At 31.7% G+C, this 19,205-nt stretch overlaps 8 protein-coding genes and 1 pseudogene across 8 annotated transcripts in view; 7 read left to right on the top strand and 2 right to left on the bottom strand.

Moving 5' to 3' along the window:
- Nucleotides 1-279: 279 nt before the first annotated feature.
- Nucleotides 280-4,327, top strand: LOC130826998 (ATP synthase subunit beta, chloroplastic-like). The gene is made up of 2 exons (XM_057692631.1): nt 280-2,146; nt 2,212-4,327. Exons 1-2 carry the CDS (start codon nt 667-669, stop codon nt 2,562-2,564), a joined length of 1,833 nt encoding a protein of 610 aa, XP_057548614.1. The 5' UTR covers nt 280-666; the 3' UTR covers nt 2,565-4,327.
- Nucleotides 4,328-4,585: 258 nt separating this feature from the next.
- Nucleotides 4,586-7,611, top strand: LOC130826971 (NAD(P)H-quinone oxidoreductase subunit K, chloroplastic-like; annotated as a pseudogene).
- LOC130826984 (NAD(P)H-quinone oxidoreductase subunit J, chloroplastic) lies at nt 5,640-7,611 on the top strand. The gene has a single exon (XM_057692622.1). It carries the CDS (start codon nt 5,640-5,642, stop codon nt 6,114-6,116), a length of 477 nt encoding a protein of 158 aa, XP_057548605.1. The 3' UTR covers nt 6,117-7,611.
- A 1,004-nt stretch (nt 7,612-8,615) lies between these two features.
- On the top strand, nt 8,616-9,128 carry LOC130826982 (NAD(P)H-quinone oxidoreductase subunit I, chloroplastic). Its single transcript, XM_057692621.1, has one exon. It carries the CDS (start codon nt 8,616-8,618, stop codon nt 9,126-9,128), a length of 513 nt encoding a protein of 170 aa, XP_057548604.1.
- Nucleotides 9,129-9,432: 304 nt separating this feature from the next.
- On the top strand, nt 9,433-10,818 carry LOC130826981 (NAD(P)H-quinone oxidoreductase subunit 6, chloroplastic). Its single transcript, XM_057692620.1, has one exon. The coding sequence runs from the start codon at nt 9,447-9,449 to the stop codon at nt 9,975-9,977; it is 531 nt and encodes a 176-aa protein (XP_057548603.1). The 5' UTR covers nt 9,433-9,446; the 3' UTR covers nt 9,978-10,818.
- Nucleotides 10,787-13,235, top strand: LOC130826999 (NAD(P)H-quinone oxidoreductase chain 4, chloroplastic-like). Its single transcript, XM_057692632.1, has 2 exons — nt 10,787-11,088; nt 11,196-13,235. Exons 1-2 carry the CDS (start codon nt 10,787-10,789, stop codon nt 12,736-12,738), a joined length of 1,845 nt encoding a protein of 614 aa, XP_057548615.1. The 3' UTR covers nt 12,739-13,235.
- On the bottom strand, nt 12,941-13,903 carry LOC130826968 (cytochrome c biogenesis protein CcsA). Its single transcript, XM_057692610.1, has one exon. It carries the CDS (start codon nt 13,901-13,903, stop codon nt 12,941-12,943), a length of 963 nt encoding a protein of 320 aa, XP_057548593.1.
- A 1,535-nt stretch (nt 13,904-15,438) lies between these two features.
- The window catches only part of LOC130826960 (protein TIC 214-like), a 13,311-nt gene continuing 9,544 nt past the window's right edge, over nt 15,439-19,205 (bottom strand). Inside the window, exon 1 of the mRNA XM_057692600.1 lies at nt 15,439-19,205. This exon is cut by the window's right edge and continues 9,544 nt beyond it. Within this exon, the coding sequence (XP_057548583.1) occupies nt 18,619-19,205 (587 nt within the window). The 3' untranslated portion in view covers nt 15,439-18,618.
- On the top strand, nt 16,411-18,497 carry LOC130826583 (NAD(P)H-quinone oxidoreductase subunit 5, chloroplastic-like). Its single transcript, XM_057692162.1, has 2 exons — nt 16,411-18,240; nt 18,486-18,497. The coding sequence occupies exons 1-2, from the start codon at nt 16,411-16,413 to the stop codon at nt 18,495-18,497; spliced, it is 1,842 nt and encodes a 613-aa protein (XP_057548145.1).

Here is a 19,205-nt window from a genome sequence, read left to right as displayed (position 1 = left end):
AAATTCGGCCTTAAGAAAACCTTTTACAAGAATCTTTCATAAAATTCTCAATTAATATTATCAACTAATCAAAATGGTTCGTTAATAGACCATGTATTTGATTCGCCAAATACATCATTATTGTATACTCTTTCATATATATGGCGCAACCCAACCGTAACAGTTGTTCTTTAGGTTTCTAATTTATTAACCCCTTTGTCCCCATTTAAATGGAACGAATTAAATAATTCGAAATTTACCCTTGACAGGGGTATATGTTGTATATGTATATCCTAGATGTGAAAATATGCGGAATTCCATCATGAAAAGGCTAGACATAAATCTATATACTAAATACGAACTAGGTCCCAGTTCGATAGAAATAATGAATCATAAAAAAAAATAGAGTTTAGAGTTCGGGTTCGATTTCTGTAGATAATATAGAAAGTATTGTCTAGAATGATAGGCAAATAAAAGACTTTCTCAGGATTTTTGGTCATCCATTTATTTGATATTTTGAAAATAGGTGGGTTGAATTTGATTCGTTTGGATGGTACCAACAAAATGGATTGCTAACTCCTATTTCTTATTTAATTAATCGATCAACTTGCTATCGGACATTTTTTTTTTTGGATTCGATAATTTTCATTTTCGCAAAAAATTTCGACATATTTTAACTATAATATTATGACAATCAATCCTACTACTTCTGGTTCTGGGGTTTCCACGCTTGAAAAAAAAAACCTGGGGCGTATCGCTCAAATTATTGGTCCGGTCCTGGACGTAGCTTTTCCTCCAGGCAAGATGCCCAATATTTACAATGCTCTAGTAGTTAAGGGTCGAGATACTAGTGGTCAACCAATTAATGTGACTTGTGAGGTACAACAGTTATTAGGAAATAATCGAGTTAGGGCTGTAGCTATGAGTGCTACAGATGGTCTAACACGAGGAATGGAAGTTATTGACACAGGAGCTCCTTTAAGCGTTCCAGTCGGCGGCACGACTCTCGGACGAATTTTTAACGTGCTTGGGGAACCTGTTGATAATTTAGGTCCCGTAGACACCAGCACAACATCTCCTATTCATAGATCTGCGCCCGCCTTTACACAGTTAGATACAAAATTGTCTATTTTTGAAACCGGAATTAAAGTGGTAGATCTTTTAGCTCCTTATCGCCGTGGAGGAAAAATAGGACTGTTTGGGGGAGCAGGAGTGGGTAAAACAGTACTCATTATGGAATTGATCAACAACATTGCAAAAGCTCATGGGGGCGTATCCGTATTTGGCGGAGTAGGTGAACGTACTCGTGAAGGAAATGATCTTTACATGGAAATGAAAGAATCCGGAGTTATCAATGAACAAAATATTGCAGAGTCAAAAGTGGCTTTAGTCTATGGTCAAATGAATGAACCGCCGGGGGCACGTATGAGAGTTGGGTTAACTGCCCTAACTATGGCGGAATATTTCCGAGATGTTAATGAGCAAGACGTACTTTTATTTATCGACAATATCTTCCGTTTCGTCCAAGCAGGATCTGAAGTATCTGCCTTATTGGGTAGAATGCCTTCCGCTGTGGGCTATCAACCTACTCTTAGTACCGAAATGGGCTCGTTACAGGAAAGAATTACTTCTACAAAAGAAGGGTCCATAACTTCGATTCAAGCAGTTTATGTACCTGCAGACGATTTGACCGACCCCGCTCCTGCCACGACATTTGCACATTTAGATGCTACTACCGTACTATCAAGAGGATTGGCGGCCAAAGGGATCTATCCAGCGGTGGATCCGTTAGATTCAACGTCAACTATGCTCCAACCTAGGATCGTTGGCGAGGAACATTATGAAACTGCGCAAAGAGTTAAGCAAACCTTACAACGTTACAAAGAACTTCAAGATATTATCGCTATCCTTGGATTGGACGAATTATCTGAAGAAGATCGTTTAACTGTAGCAAGAGCACGAAAAATTGAGCGTTTCTTATCACAACCCTTTTTCGTAGCAGAAGTATTTACAGGCTCTCCAGGAAAATATGTTGGCCTAGCAGAAACAATTAGAGGATTTCAATTAATTCTTTCCGGAGAATTAGATGGTCTTCCCGAACAAGCCTTTTATTTGGTAGGTAACATCGATGAAGCTACCACGAAAGCTATAAACTTAGAAATGGAGAGAAAATTAAAGAAATGACCTTAAATCTTTGTGTACTGACTCCTAATCGAAGTGTTTGGAATTCACAAGTAAAAGCAATCATTTTATCTACTAATAGTGGCCAAATCGGCGTATTAAAAGACCATGCCGCTACTGCGACAGCCGTAGATATAGGTGTTTTAAGAATGTTAGGCCTTGACGACCAATGGTCAACAATGGCTCTGATGGGCGGTTTTGCTAGAATAAGCAATAATCAGATTACTATTTTAGTAAATGATGCTGAGAAGGGTAGTGACATTGATCCACAAGAAGCTCAGGAAACTCTTGAAATAGCAGAAGCTAACTTGAAGAAGGCGGAAGGAAAGAGACAATTAATTGAAGCAAATCTAGCTCTCAGACGAGCTAGGACACGAGTAGAGGCTCGCAATACAATTTCGTAAGCTGTTGGTGCGTCCGAATAATCAAAAGAAGTTCCCTTGTCGGTAGAATCTATATATAGAATGCAACAAAAAAAAAAAAAGAAATAGAAAAATTTATTAGATACCCCGAATCGAGGGTATCTAATAAGTTTTACCTACTATTGGATTTGAACCAATGACTCCCGCCGTATGAAAGCAGTACTCTAACCGCTGAGTTAAGTAGGTCTTTTATCATTCCAAAGAGGACTAAATATAACTATCAGATAGATAGATTATAAATCCAATATTGCTTATTAAGCAATATTAATTAAACAGATCAAAGAACTATGATGTTGGATCGTGGAATATTTATCTTGACAAGAAATTATCTACATGCTAAAATAGGGAGCATAAGTACAAGGGCTATAGCTCAGTTGGTAGAGCACCTCGTTTACACGCGCGCCAATGTTTTTCAGGGGAGTCCATCATGCAATCAAAAGAATTAATCTTTTTGATAAATCGATGTCTTACTCTATGACTTTATAGGAAACAAAACAAGAGAACAATAGCCTGACAATAAGTTCTAGTTTGGTCCGATTTAAGTTAAGTGTCCGTTTAGTTACCATTACCAAACAGAACCCATTATTGATTTGAGATATTGATAGGGTAAATACCCAGCCTATTAAATGCTAGGCATAATGAGTATAAGGGCCTCAAAAAATCTCTTTTCGTCCTATGAACTTTAAGGTGTATGAAGTTTCATATTGGATTCGTTAATCCGAACGATAGAGACTCCATTTAATTTTTCAATTGATCTAGGCCAAAGGCAGACCTACGTCAATATAACTCTTCTTTGAAACACTTTGGTAGTGCTTTTGAATCAAAATTCAAATAAATAATGAATCGGAGCACATGGAACCATTTTCTTTCTATCAAGAAAAAATATGGTGGACTAACTGGTATTTATATCAGTTAATGAAAGAGCCCAATGCAAAAAAAAATGCATGTTGGGTCTTTGAAACAGTTCAAATCATTTTGCGAATAATAAGTTTGATCTGTTTTACCGAGAAGGTCTACGGTTCGAGTCCGTATAGCCCTAGTAAATTTATATACTAGCGAATGAATATTAATAATTCATTCCAACCTAATCAACTATAATTGAATGGAATAAATAGATCGAGGAACACCCTATTTAACTGTGATATGATTTGTTTAATAGAATTTAATTTGTATCCAAGCCTCGGTTTGAAAAAGTCTCTTTGCCAACGTTTCATCGGCAAAGAGACTTTTTGTCTTTATATACCTTACCTATCAAAGCGCAAAACAAGTAGTCTTTTCTTTCCTTATACAATCAATAGAAATACTCTGTCGGAATTAGAATTAAATAAACTATACCAACATAATTCCAATTCTAAAATCGAAATTCTTCAACATTCTCTTACACGAGAATTCTCTATTATAAATAATATATAAATAATATAAATAAAAAAAGCGGAAAGAAAGAAAAAAATTCCAAATTGAATTATGATTTTTTTCCGGTTCAATCTTTTCTTTCTTTAGTTATATAAAATCGAGGTGAAAGTGAGAAAGTTTTATTTGTATATATAAGATAAGAACAATAGAATAATTCTATAATATAGAATAAAAATTACAAGTGGAATGGAAAACAAAACAGAAATAAGATTCGAGTCAATCACTCTTGAAACGAAACACATCCCGCAGTAAACAAACGTAACTCGGTTGGTTAGGCGGTTCACTCAAAATAAATTGTTGTTTTAACTAAAAGAGTTAGAGTTATAGATAATTTGAGAATTCCAATTCGAATCAACTAATTCGACATATTTTCCACATTCATAAGGAGTCCGTCTATGTTTCTACTTTATGAATATGATATTTTTTGGGCATTTTTAATAATATCAAGTGTTATTCCTATTTTAGCATTTCTAGTTTCCGGAATTTTAGCTCCGAATAGCAAAGGACCCGAGAAACTTTCGACTTATGAATCAGGTATAGAACCTATGGGGGATGCTTGGTTACAATTTCGAATCCGTTATTATATGTTTGCGCTAGTTTTTGTTGTTTTTGATGTTGAAACCGTTTTTCTTTATCCATGGGCAATGAGTTTTGATATATTGGGTGTATCCGTATTTATAGAAGCTTTAATTTTCGTGCTTATCCTAATTGTTGGTTTAGTTTATGCATGGCGAAAGGGAGCATTGGAATGGTCTTAATCCCCGAATATTCCGACAATAAAAAAAAAAAGAAAAAAAAAATAAGATTGAAACAGTTATGAATTCCATTGAGTTTCCACTACTTGATCGAATAGCCCAAAATTCAGTTATTTCAACTACATCAAATGATCTTTCAAATTGGTCAAGGCTCTCGAGTTTATGGCCGCTTCTCTACGGTACCAGTTGTTGCTTCATTGAATTTGCTTCATTAATAGGCTCGCGATTCGACTTTGATCGTTATGGACTGGTACCCAGATCGAGCCCTAGACAAGCGGATCTAATTTTAACAGCAGGTACCGTAACAATGAAAATGGCACCTTCTTTAGTGAGATTATATGAGCAAATGCCTGAACCAAAATATGTTATTGCTATGGGAGCATGTACAATTACAGGAGGGATGTTCAGTACCGATTCTTATAGTACTGTTCGAGGGGTCGATAAACTAATTCCTGTGGATGTCTATTTGCCGGGCTGCCCCCCTAAACCAGAAGCAGTTATAGATGCTATAACAAAACTTCGTAAAAAAATATCTCGGGAAATCTATGAAGATAGAATTAAGTCTCAACAGAAGAATCGATGTTTTACTATCAATCACAAGTTTCGTGTTGAGCGTAGCATTCATACCGGAAATTATGATCAAGAATTGCTTTATAAATATAAAATTCGATCTACTTCCGAGATTCCTCATGAAACATTTTTCAAGTACAAAAGCTCATCATCTTCCCATGAATTAGTGAATTAAACAGGATTCTTTTTTTTTGTTTTTGGAATTGTAAGCAGCAAGTCAATTTTGATAAATCTCATCGTATCGTTTTTGATAAATCTCATCGTATCGTTAAAGTCAATGTAAAATATTTATACAAAAAAGGAAGGAGATATAAACAAGATGCAGGGTCGTTTGTCTGCTTGGCTAGTCAAACACGGGCTAGTTCATAGATCTTTGGGCTTCGATTACCAAGGAATAGAGACTTTACAAATAAAGCCCGAAGATTGGCATTCCATTGCTGTTATTTTATATGTATATGGTTACAATTATTTACGTTCTCAATGTGCTTATGATGTAGCACCAGGCGGGCTGTTAGCTAGTGTGTATCATCTTACGAGAATAGAATACGGTGTGGATCAACCAGAAGAAGTATGCATAAAAGTATTTGCTTCAAGGAGGAATCCTAGAATTCCGTCCGTTTTCTGGGTTTGGAAAAGCGCGGATTTTCAAGAACGGGAATCTTATGATATGTTGGGAATCTCCTATGATAATCATCCACGCTTGAAACGTATTTTAATGCCTGAAAGTTGGATAGGATGGCCCCTACGTAAGGATTATATTGTCCCCAATTTTTATGAAATACAAGATGCTTATTGAATGGTAAGGAATTTATTTTCACTTCTACGACATAAAGACTTTTTATATTATATATGTTCTGCTCTAGATTAAATAGAGTAACTGATGTCCCGCAGGTATTCTATATATGAAATATGGATAGATAAAAAAATAAAAGACAAGTCACGAATTCATTGAGATTTGAAAAAGTTTTCTTTTGGATGAGCTAAGAACCGATAGAATGAACTAAAAAGTTATGTATTATGAACTTTGTACCGCGTATCCATCAATTACTTACTTAGAGGGGTCAGAAAGTCCTATACCTATAAATTCTTATATTATTAGGAAATCAAGAAATATATACCAAAGGGAATCTGATTCTATTTGGAATTTATCTAAGATAATTCTTATTTATCGTCATCCTTTAACTCTTCGAGACTCTATTTTTATTTGAGTGTTTCAACTTTTTTTGAATATTTGGAATATGTATGAAGTATTAATATGCATTTTGTCTGAGAGTAAACACAATATGAACAAATAAAAAAAATCGAAAACATAAAAAAATTCGTTATTTTCATTTTACTTTTAAAAACTTTGGATCCATCTATTTTTTTTTTAGGGATAGGTGGGGTATCTTGGGCGATAACTAGCTAAATAACTTATATCAATTCTACTAAGTTATTCAGTAATTCCTTTTGGTTCTCGACTTGTTCTAGCCGATTTAAGTATTGGTGTTTTTTTATGGATTGCCATTTCAAGTATTGCTCCAATTGGACTTCTTATGTCAGGATATGGATCAAATAATAAATATTCCTTTTTAGGTGGTCTACGGGCAGCTGCTCAATCAATTAGTTATGAAATACCATTAACTCTATGTGTGTTAGCAATATCTCTACGTGTGATTCGTTGAAACATGGGTCTACCCTTGCCTCATTTCTTTTTATTTTGGGTTTCTAAGAATAAAAATGAAATGGATTGAATAGTATCTTCCTTTTTGTTAGTTACTGATCGGGTTGATAAAGTAAACCAGATAGTTAGATGAGTGAAAGAAAACAGCTTTCAAATTTGCAGTAAAAAGTTGAATCTCATTGCCTATGTACAAGGGTTAAACAAAAATAAACATAAGCCGTCAAGGCTGTTTCCCCCAAGATTGGTTATCCTGACTTGAAGCGGGTTGAAACGAATTATGGAGTTTTTACTTTCTTTTTTTTTTCTCTGTATAAAAATGGATGATATGAATTACCATAGAGGTTGAATAAACATGAGTGGATGATTAGGAACACCAAAGTACACAAAGGATTTGTATGTAATAGAGATTGTGTAACTTATCCGACGAGATATTTTTACATAAAATAAATACGAATTGAGACTTTAAATTTGTAGAAATGATCAAGTAGTACTCCCACAAATTCCGATCCAGAGTATGCTCCTATCCACTGATTAAGTGAATAACTATCAGGAACGAAGTAATCTTTTACTTTTTTATTTTAAGACTAAAAAAAATCCAGGAAATAAGAGGTCGAAAAAAAAAAGATAATATGAATATAAAAATATAAAATATATAACTGGAATTATAAAAAAATATTTTTCCAATATCCATATTCAAGCATTAAGTTATTACTAAAAAAAAATGGAAATTCTTGAAAGTTAGTTAAAGTAAAGGATGAGATCAATTCCGAAGCATTTGTTAGAGCATAGCAGACAGAATTTCATTGGTCTAATTCAGGATTTTTCGATTGATTTGAAATTTACTTCTTCTACAAGCATATGAAGATTTAAAGAATATCAATCAGTCCTTAGATTTATTTATGGCTCTTGAGGAGCCGTATGAGGTGAAAATCTCATGTACGGTTCTGTAATAGCGATGACAAGAGTGATTTTCTCATCGACTATGATTATCTAACAGTTTAAGTACAGTTGATATAGTTGAGGCACAATCAAAATATGGTTTTTTGGGATGGAATTTGTGGCGGCAACCTATAGGGTTTATTGTTTTTATAATTTCTTCTCTAGCTGAATGCGAGAGATTGCCTTTTGATTTACCAGAAGCAGAAGAAGAATTAGTAGCAGGTTATCAAACCGAATATTCCGGTATTAAATTTGGTTTATTTTATGTTGCGTCTTATCTAAATCTACTAATCTCTTCTTTATTTGTAACCGTTCTTTATTTGGGTGGTTGGAATCTTTCTATTCCACACATAGTCATTTCTGGCTTTTTTGAAATAAATAAAATAGATGGAGTTTTTGGAACGACAATTAGTATTTTCATTACATTAGCTAAAACTTTTTTGTTCTTGTTCATTCCTATCACAACAAGATGGACTTTACCTAGACTGAGAATGGACCAATTATTAAATCTTGGATGGAAATTTCTTTTACCTATTTCTTTAGGTAATCTATTATTAACAACTTCTTCCCAACTCCTTTCATTATAAATTCTAAAAAAAAAGAATATTTTATATTCACTCTAACTTAATTCACAACTTGTTCCAAACAAGAGAAAGAAACAAAATCTTATTTTTTTTTATTGATATTTACTATATGTTCCCTATGGTAACTGGGTTCATCAATTATGGTCAACAAACAATACGTGCGGCAAGGTACATTGGTCAAGGTTTTATGATTACTTTATCCCACGCTAATCGTTTACCCGTAACTATTCAATATCCGTATGAAAAATTGATCACATCAGAGCGTTTTCGTGGTCGAATTCATTTTGAATTTGATAAATGCATTGCTTGTGAAGTATGTGTTCGTGCATGTCCTATAGATTTACCCGTTGTTGATTGGAAATTGGAAACGGATCTTCGAAAGAAACGGTTGCTTAATTATAGCATTGATTTCGGAATTTGTATTTTTTGTGGTAATTGTGTTGAGTATTGTCCAACAAATTGTTTATCAATGACTGAAGAATATGAGCTTTCGACTTATGATCGTCACGAATTAAATTATAATCAAATTTCTCTGGGCCGTTTACCAATATCAATAACTGATGATTACACAATTCGACCAATTTTGAATTCACCTCAACCAAAAGAGCAATTCCGTGATTGAAGAGCAATTCTCAATTATTAAATTTCTTTTTTTTCTTGTTCAATAACTATAAATTTTGATTATTCAATATTCCTATTTATTGGTGAAAATCGAAACTTTATTTGGATTTTAAATATGTTTACTGTAATTGTAATGGTTTTAAATAGTTTTAGTTGCGAACTACCCAAACCAATGCGATAGGTTCAATAACTTTACTTTACTCACATCAAGTGATACGCATTAGGATTTAAAATCAAAAATGCATAAACTTTTTTTTTCCTGTTCAAGTCAATAAAATCATGAAACATTCCGATTTTTTTATTTCTTATTTTACATATAATGGATTTACCTGGACCAATACATGATTTTCTTTTAGTTTTTCTGGGGTCGGGCCTTATATTAGGTGGTCTAGGAGTAGTATTATTTACCAATACAATTTTTTCTGCTTTTTCGTTAGGATTGGTTCTTGTTTGTATATCTTTATTCTATATTCTAGCAAATTCCCATTTTGTAGCTTCTGCACAACTCCTTATTTATGTGGGAGCTATAAATATATTAATAATATTTTCTGTAATGTTCATGAATGGTCCGGAATATGACACAGATTTCCGTCTGTGGACTGTGGGGGACGGGATTACCTTATTGGTTTGTGCAAGTCTTTTTGTTTCATTAACTATTACTATTCTAAATACGTCCTGGTATGGGATTATTTGGACTACAAAATCAAATCAGATTCTAGAACAAGATCTGATAAGCGCTAGTCAACAAATAGGAATTCATTTATCAACCGATTTTTTTCTTCCATTTGAACTCATTTCAATAATTCTTTTAGTTGCTTTAATAGGTGCAATTGGCGTGGCTCGTCAATAATAATTCATTTGATTTTTTAAAATAGCAATCAAAAAAAATGATATTTTATCATATTCATTTTCATTCTAGTCAATCAAATTGGTTTAATTCAATTTATTATTCTATTATCATATCATTTTTTTGTTCTTCATTTTTTTTTGTATTATAACTTATTATATTCTAGTTAATCAAATGGGTTTAATTGTTGTTCATATTCAAATGAATAGAGATTGATAAGGAGTTGGTCAATGATACTCGAACATGTACTTGTTTTGAGTTCTTTTTTATTTTCGATCGGCATTTATGGATTAGTCACGAGTCGAAATTTGGTTCGGGCTCTGATGTGTCTTGAACTTATATTGAATGCAGTTAATCTAAATTTTGTAACATTTTCTGATTTTTTTGATAGTCGCCAATTAAAAGGAAATATTTTCTCAATTTTTGTTATAGCTATTGCAGCCGCTGAAGCAGCTATTGGCCCGGCTATTGTTTCTTCAATTTATCGTAACAGAAAATCAATTCGTATCAATCAATCGAATTTATTGAATAAATAGTTTATAGTATTTATTTTTTCATTTTTTTAGTCTAAAATTTTATTCTAGAAATTGAAATTTGAATAATCATTAATTCAAATTAAATTCCTAGATATCACACTTTAAGATATACTTTCACAAATGTAAGAAATCAAAGTATTTTGGACCTCTTTTACATTTATCTATTTTATATTTAGTTTCTAATATTCTAATAAGTCGCCGATCCAATCCAGAATTAGATCGAACTTCTGGGAAATCATCGATTCGTCTGGTAATTTATTCATCTGGTATTTTAATATGTATTTCATTTACTTTACTAGAACTAGAACTAGATCGAAAATTAATGAAGTTAAAAAAATTATAGATCCAATGTCACATTCAGTTAAGATTTATGATACATGTATAGGATGTACTCAATGTGTCCGAGCTTGCCCCACAGATGTATTAGAAATGATACCTTGGGATGGATGTAAGGCTAAACAAATAGCTTCTGCTCCAAGAACAGAGGATTGTGTTGGTTGTAAGAGATGTGAATCTGCTTGTCCAACAGATTTTTTAAGCGTTCGAGTTTATTTATGGCATGAAACAACTCGCAGTATGGGTCTAGCTTATTGATACGTTTCAGAAAATTCCATTTGAATCCATTTATTCTATCATTGGATTTTTTTTACCGACAAAAACCCGTACCCCAAAAAATATCTTTTTGGGTACGGGTTTTTTTGGCCCAAGTGTATCTTGTCTTTACTACGAATTATTTTCCCTGGTTAACAACAATTGTAGTTTTACCCATATTTGCAGGTTCTTTAATTTTCTTATTTCCTCATAGAGGAAATAAGGTTATCCGCTGGTATACTATATGTATATCCATTTTAGAGCTCCTTCTAACAACTTATGCGTTTTGTTATCATTTCCAACCGGACGATCCATTAATCCAACTGTCAGAAGATTATAAATGGATCCAATTTTTTGATTTCCATTGGAGATTAGGAATTGACGGACTTTCGATAGGACCCATTTTACTGACGGGATTCATCACCACTTTAGCTACTCTAGCGGCTTGGCCGGTTACTCGAGATTCTCGATTATTCCATTTCCTAATGTTAGCAATGTATAGTGGTCAAATAGGATCATTTTCGTCCCGAGACCTTTTACTTTTTTTCCTAATGTGGGAATTAGAATTAATTCCTGTTTATCTACTTTTATCCATGTGGGGAGGAAAAAAACTTCTCTACTCTGCTACGAAATTTATTTTGTATACTGCAGGGGGTTCCATTTTTCTATTATTGGGAGTTCTGGGTATTGGTTTATATGGTTCCAATGAACCGACATTAAATTTGGAAACATTAATTAATCAATCGTATCCTGTAGCATTAGAAATAATATTCTATATTGGATTTTTTATTGCTTTTGCTGTCAAATTGCCCATTATACCTTTACATACATGGTTACCAGATACCCACGGAGAAGCACATTACAGTACTTGTATGCTTCTAGCTGGAATCTTATTAAAAATGGGAGCATATGGATTGATTCGGATCAATATGGAATTATTACCTCACGCTCATTCTATATTTTCTCCTTGGTTGATAATAATAGGCACAATACAAATAATCTATGCAGCTTCAACATCTCCCGGGCAACGTAATTTAAAAAAAAGAATAGCCTATTCCTCTGTATCTCACATGGGTTTCATAATTATAGGAATTAGTTCTATAACTGATACGGGGCTTAATGGGGCCATTTTACAAATAATTTCTCATGGATTTATTGGTGCTGCACTTTTTTTCTTAGCGGGAACGAGTTACGATAGAATACGTCTTGTTTATCTCGACGAAATGGGCGGAATAGCGATTCCAATGCCAAAAATATTCACACTCTTTAGTAGCTTTTCAATGGCATCCCTTGCACTACCGGGAATGAGTGGTTTCATTGCAGAATTAATAGTATTTTTTGGAATAATTACCAGCCAAAAATATCTATTAATACCTAAAATACTAATTATTTTTGGAATGGCAATTGGAATGGTATTAACTCCTATTTATTTATTATCTATGTTACGTCAAATGTTCTATGGATATAAATTATTTAACAGTACAAACTCTTACTTTTTTGATGCTGGGCCGCGAGAGTTGTTTGTTTCGACTTCTATCTTTCTGCCAGTACTAGGTATTGGAGTTTACCCAGATTTCGTTCTCTCACTATCAGTTGAGAAAGTGGAAGCTATTGTATCGAATTTTTTTTATAGATAGATTTCTTTTCATTTGATTAAATCAAATGAAAAGGAAGTTTTCTTTACATAACAAAGAAACAAAACTGAATCGCAATTCGAATCAGGCATGTTTAACGTTTGTGAGAACCGTTTAAATCATGATTTAAACGGTTCTCACCTGCTTATAATAAACTTGCTTATGTCTTGTCCTATATTTGTATTTGTAAGGTCTTTTCTTCCATTTAATTAAGCGTTAATGGAAATGAACCATAACTATGTAGCCCTATTCCTAATAGATTGACCCCAAAATAGCATATCCAAATTATAAGAAAACCTATAAACGCCACAATTGCAGAACTTGCACTCCGAAAATTTCGATTTGTTCGGATATGTAAATAAATTGCAAATACGGTCCAAGTGATAAATGCCCAAGTTTCTTTGGGGTCCCAATTCCAATACGATCCCCACGCCTCATTGGCCCATACTGCTCCTGAAAGAATACCCATAGTTAAAAAGATAAAGCCTAGACTAATAACACGATAACTCCAATGATCCAGCTGTTCAATCAATTGGGATCTGTAATAATTTCGAACATAAAAGGGCGAAGTGTTTTGGACACTATTGGTTTTTTCATTCATGTATTGAATCTCAGCGAAGAAAAATGACTTATTTAATACATATTTTCGTTTATCAAAAATATATTTTTGAAATGTAATCGTTAGAAGTGTTACTGATAATAATGATCCACATAAAAGAGCTGCATAACCTAATACCATCATACTTACATGCATCATTAACCATTGAGATTGGAGAGCGGGTACTAATATTGCGGATTGATGCATTTCTGTTAAAAAGCCCGACGTAGCAAATCCTTGAGTCAAAATAGCACTTGGCGCAGTTATTGCACTTAACGAATTTTTATCTTTTTTTAAAAAATATGGAATCAAATGACTAAGGTAGAAACTCCAGGAAAGGAAGATTAATGATTCATATAGATCACTTAATGGTAAATGTTTCCAATAAACCCAACGAGTAATTAATAATCCTGTTAGACAGAAAAAAGTAACTATCATGCCGTTTTCGAATGAATTATATAGTCCTACTTTTTCATTGACTAATAAAGTGATCAAATGGAGTATAATTACAACGGAAACCGTTGAAAAGGAAATATGAGTTAAAATATGCTCTAAAGTGGAAAAAATCATAATATAAAATTAAAAAAAAAAAATGCATTTTCATTATTTATTATAGGTTATAGGACTGTTGAAATTTTTTAAGAATTTCAACAATGTCATGCCGCCACTCGGACTCGAACCGAGATGCTCTCGCACTGCTTCCTAAGAGCAGCGTGTCTACCGATTTCACCATAGCGGCTTGTTTGAAATCATAATAACCCATTTTTATTTATTCGTCGAGATTAATTCAATATAATATTTTATTTTTTGAACCATTTCAATTAAATCAAAATGACTACAAAAGTATTTGCAAACCAAAATTGAAATGGTTCATATTCATGATAATAATAACTTTTTTCGTTATTTTTTTTGTATTTTAAATCAATTTTTAATTTAATTTTATAGTACTCTTTTAATTTGTCAACGGACTTTTGTATAGTTTATGTTTTCTTGAAATAAAACCTTGTAACTAGAAGATTCTTCGTTTCAGCCCAGGATAGACCTCAATAAAGGTCTTTCTCACTTTCTTTTTTTGATAAAAAAAAAATAATTTTTTAGCTGATTTCAAAACTAACAAATAACAAATACATAGATTATTGCACTACATAAAAAAATCGAATAGTTTGGATCCAAAATTCAACACGGCATCAAAAGGATTTTTTCTTTAAATAGATAGTTTTTTATCCAAAATAAACAAAATAAACAAATTGGTAGAATTTTTACGGGTAAGTATTGAACCGGATATAGCATATAAAAAAATCCGGATCTCTATTGAAACGTTTTTCAAAAACAAAAAAAAAAAATTCTTTCCACATATATATAATATTCAAGTAAAACTAAAATATAGTTTTAAATTTAAAGGGCTTTTTATTTATTTTCAACGGGGGAATATAGAGAATATAGCAACTTCAAGAAAGAATGCTTCCGTAAGTTAAAGTGGAACCACTTTCTATTTGTCTTTTTTTACAAAATAGATAGAAAAAACTTTTCTGAGTTTTTTTATTGTATTGTGACAAAATAAATATATATAAATATATTAAAGGGTTGATTAAGGGTTGATGGGGAAAAAAATCCCCATCTTATATCTTATAAATAACAAAAATAGACTCAAAAAAAAGGTGATGAAATATTCTCTATATATAGTTTTTCAAACAAAAAGTACTATTTTATGGTCGGCTTAAGAGTTGTTATTTTCCATATCATAAACAAAAAGTCCCAATTTTATATAGTTCGAAATATTTAGTAAATCCAAACTTATTTAAAATTTAAATCGTTTCTTTTCGATATTTTTGATTCTAAATAAAAAAGGAAATTATTCCGAATTTGGTATACCTTTTTTCTTTGAGTCACGTGGATTTGGATTATTCCAAGGTTTGATTACTTATTTTTCTTACAAAAAAACTTTTGGAATTCCCAGTAGCAATAGATTTTGCTAAAGAAAAGGCTTTTAACGCTGCCCAATGCCCCTTTTTTTTCCAAAGATTTTTTCGAATACGCTTTTTGTAAATCGAAGTACGTTTTTTTGGAACTGCCATTTCAATTTTAATTGATTATTCAGTGTTAGATTTTGGATGTGAAAGACATCTAGTGTTCAAACGAATCTTTGTTTTCTATTAATTATCTATGTATTTAGATTCTAGACGATACCCTCTATTATTCAATTTTTGAAAATGGAAAAACATAATATAACTATAAACTAGAAATATATTTTCTATATTTTTCTTCTATTTCTTTTTGCTGTGTTACATTTAATTTCCATGTATGTAGCAAATCACATTGAAAACTTTAATAACCCAACCTTTAAATTAGATTTAAATTGAAAAACTTAAATTCATTTTTGAAAATATATCGAAGTTTTTATTTTCAAATTGAAATGATCTCAATAAATGAATTTGTTTAAAAGATCCAAGATTTTAGGCATTTTTTTATTCTATGTTATAGAAACTAGAAAGTAAAGTTAAAGTAACCGATATAAAAAATCGATAACTAAAAAAATAGAAGTTTTTCTATGTTTTTGTTTGGAATAGAAGACAATCAAATCATTTTGCATAAAATAAGTTATTAATTGTGAATAACCTACAAAATAAATTATTAAAAATATTTCATTTTTTTTATCATTATTGACTTTATTAGATCTTTTAATAGATTTTAAGATTTTGTTTAGCCTTTAATTCTGAAATTCTGAATATATTTTCGAAATAACTTAAATCGAAATGAAAGTGGAATTTGTTTTATCTTCCTATGCAATATTTTGCATTTATTCTTACGTATTCACTTTTACTAACAAATACATTATTTGAATTTGACCAATTATAATTTCGTGGTTTGAATATTAAAAAAATACTTCCACATCAATATTAATATTTGATATCGACTTGAAAAAAACAAAAAAAAATTCTATTTCGATTTAAGTTATTAGATATCTTAATTTTTTTATTGATTTCTTTCAAAAGAGGCAAGAGCCTATGAATCGTAAACAAAAAAATAAATATTAATTAAATACAAAAAAATAAAATATAAAAATTTTCTATTCTATTATGGAACATATATACCAATATGCATGGATCATACCCTTACTTCCACTTCCAGTTCCTTTGTTAATAGGAGCTGGACTTTTCTTTTTTCCGATAGCAACAAAAAATCTTCGACGGATATGGGCTTTTTCGAGTATTTCGTTGTTAAGTATAGTTATGGTTTTTTCGATGAATCTGTCTATTCAGCAAATAAATAGTAATTTTATTTACCAATATGTCTGGTCTTGGACCATTAATAATGATTTTTCTTTAGAATTTGGCTACTTGCTCGATCCACTTACTTCTATTATGTCAATGTTAATTACTACTGTTGCAATTCTGGTTCTTATTTATAGTGATAATTATATGTCTCATGATCAGGGATATTTGCGATTTTTTGCGTATATGAGTTTTTTCAATACGTCGATGTTGGGTTTAGTTACTAGTTCAAATTTGATACAAATTTATATTTTTTGGGAATTAGTTGGAATGTGTTCATATCTATTAATAGGTTTTTGGTTCACAAGGCCTATTGCCGCAAATGCTTGTCAAAAAGCGTTTGTGACTAATCGTGTAGGAGATTTTGGTTTATTATTAGGAATTTTAGGTCTTTATTGGATAACAGGTAGTTTCGAATTTCGGGATTTGTTTGAAATATTCAATAACTTAATTAATGCTAATCAGGTCAATTCCTTATTTTGTATTTTATGTGCTTTCTTATTATTTGCTGGTGCAATTGCTAAATCTGCCCAATTTCCCCTTCATGTATGGTTACCCGATGCTATGGAGGGACCTACCCCTATTTCAGCTCTTATACATGCTGCTACCATGGTAGCAGCGGGAATTTTTCTAGTCGCTCGACTGCTTCCTCTTTTCATAGTTATACCTTACATAATGTATGGAATATCTTTTATAGGTATAATAACAGTACTTTTAGGCGCGACTTTAGCTCTTGCTCAAAAAGACATTAAGCGAAGTTTAGCTTATTCTACAATGTCTCAATTGGGTTATATGATGTTAGCTCTAGGTATGGGTTCTTATCGAGCGGCTTTATTTCATTTGATTACTCATGCTTATTCAAAAGCATTATTGTTTTTAGGGTCCGGATCTATTATTCATTCAATGGAAACTATTGTTGGATATTCTCCGGATAAAAGTCAGAATATGATTCTTATGGGGGGGTTAACAAAACATGTGCCAATTACAAAAAATGCTTTTTTAATAGGTACACTTTCTCTTTGTGGTATTCCACCGCTTGCTTGTTTTTGGTCCAAAGATGAAATTCTTAATGATAGTTGGATCTATTCGCCAATTTTTGCAATAATAGCTTATTTCACAGCTGGATTAACCGCCTTTTATATGTTTCGAATCTATTTACTTACGTTTGAAGGCCATTTAAACCTTTTTTTTAAAAATTACAGTGGAAAAAAAAGTAGTTCGTTTTATTCAATATCTTTATGGGGTAAAAAAGAATTAAAAAGCATTAATCCAAAATTTCCTTTATTAACCTTATTAACACTGAATAATAAAGAAAAGACTCATTTCTTTTCGAAAAAACCATATCAAATTGATAGAAATTTCCGAAAAATGATGCGACCTTTTCTTACTATTACTGATTTTGCCAATAAGAATATTTCTTTATATCCTCATGAATCGGACAATACTATGTTATTTCCTCTGATTGTATTGATTCTGTTTACTTTTTTTATTGGATTCATAGGAATTCCATTTAATAAAGAAGAAATGGATTTGGATATATTAACTAAATGGTTAAATCCATCTATAAATCTTTTACATTCAAATTCGAATGATTCCGTAGATTGGTATGATTTTGTGATAAATGCAACTTTTTCGGTGAGTATAGCCTATTTAGGAATATTTATAGCCTTCCTTTTGTATAAACCCATTTATTCATCGTTAAAAAGTTTTGACTTAATCAATTCATTTGATAAAAAAGGTCAAAAGAGAGTTTTTGGGGACAAAATATTAAATATAATATATAATTGGTCTGCTAACCGCGGTTATATAGATGCTTTTTATGAAATATTCTTAATTAAGGGTGTAAGAGCTTTAGCTGAACTAATTTCTGCTTTTGATAGACGAATAATTGATGGGATTCCGAATGGTTTTGGTGTTACCAGTTTTTTTGTAGGGGAGGGTATTAAGTATGTAGGAGGGGGTCGAATCTCCTCGTATCTTTTTTGGTATTTATTCTATGTATCCATTTTTTTATTAATTTACTATTTTGTTTTCTAAGCATAATCTTGTTTTTTTATCGAGTACATCTATATAAAAAATGTCTTTGTCTAGAACCGTAATTCTATTATTTAATTCATTGCTTAAACTGTTTCTTTTTTGTTCATTTGTAGAAATCCAATTATTGGATAGTTCATCATCATATAAGAATTTTTCTGTTGTATCCAAAGAAATCTTTCTTTGTATCATTTCCCAGAAAATTGATAAACTGGGTGGATATGTAAAAGAAATTCTTTGTTTTCCATCATTTTGACATGTATAAAAAAAATATTGTGACATTTCATTTCTTACCGCATTTTCAAATCGATTGTTTTTTATATATCGCGTTGGACGATTCCAACGTTTATAGTCGAAAAGAAGAAAAAGAAGGGATTTTTCAAACCCGAAGAAGTTTTTCTTTTCTTCTTTAAGTATTTCTAACGAAGTTGGGCTATTTTTATAGCATGCTTCTTTTAAGTGCAAGTGGAATTCATCCTTTGTTTTGTCCTTTCCATTCACTCGGATCTTTTCCATTTCATCGATTTGGATTTTGTCCGGATCCTCCTTTTCTTCCGAAAAAAGGG

Source organism: Amaranthus tricolor, chromosome 11 (genome assembly GCF_026212465.1).
Source record: "Amaranthus tricolor cultivar Red isolate AtriRed21 chromosome 11, ASM2621246v1, whole genome shotgun sequence".
Taxonomy (NCBI): Eukaryota; Viridiplantae; Streptophyta; class Magnoliopsida; order Caryophyllales; family Amaranthaceae; genus Amaranthus; species Amaranthus tricolor.
The sequence above is the reverse complement of the archived record's forward strand: the minus strand, read 5'-3'. Positions and strand labels throughout refer to the sequence as shown.

Bases quoted from the DNA above. Each gene is read 5' to 3' on its own strand.
- LOC130826984 (XM_057692622.1), top strand. From the start codon at position 5,640: ATGCAGGGTCGTTTGTCTGCTTGGCTAGTCAAACACGGGCTAGTTCAT.
- LOC130826968 (XM_057692610.1), bottom strand. From the start codon at position 13,903: ATGATTTTTTCCACTTTAGAGCATATTTTAACTCATATTTCCTTTTCA.
- LOC130826999 (XM_057692632.1), top strand. From the start codon at position 10,787: ATGTATTTCATTTACTTTACTAGAACTAGAACTAGATCGAAAATTAAT. The intron at 11,089-11,195 runs GGGTCTAGCTTA...AATATCTTTTTG, and splicing joins CATGAAACAACTCGCAGTAT to GGTACGGGTTTTTTTGGCCC.
- LOC130826998 (XM_057692631.1), top strand. From the start codon at position 667: ATGACAATCAATCCTACTACTTCTGGTTCTGGGGTTTCCACGCTTGAA. The intron at 2,147-2,211 runs GAAAATTAAAGA...TTTGGAATTCAC, and splicing joins TATAAACTTAGAAATGGAGA to AAGTAAAAGCAATCATTTTA.
- LOC130826982 (XM_057692621.1), top strand. From the start codon at position 8,616: ATGTTCCCTATGGTAACTGGGTTCATCAATTATGGTCAACAAACAATA.
- LOC130826583 (XM_057692162.1), top strand. From the start codon at position 16,411: ATGGAACATATATACCAATATGCATGGATCATACCCTTACTTCCACTT.
- LOC130826981 (XM_057692620.1), top strand. From the start codon at position 9,447: ATGGATTTACCTGGACCAATACATGATTTTCTTTTAGTTTTTCTGGGG.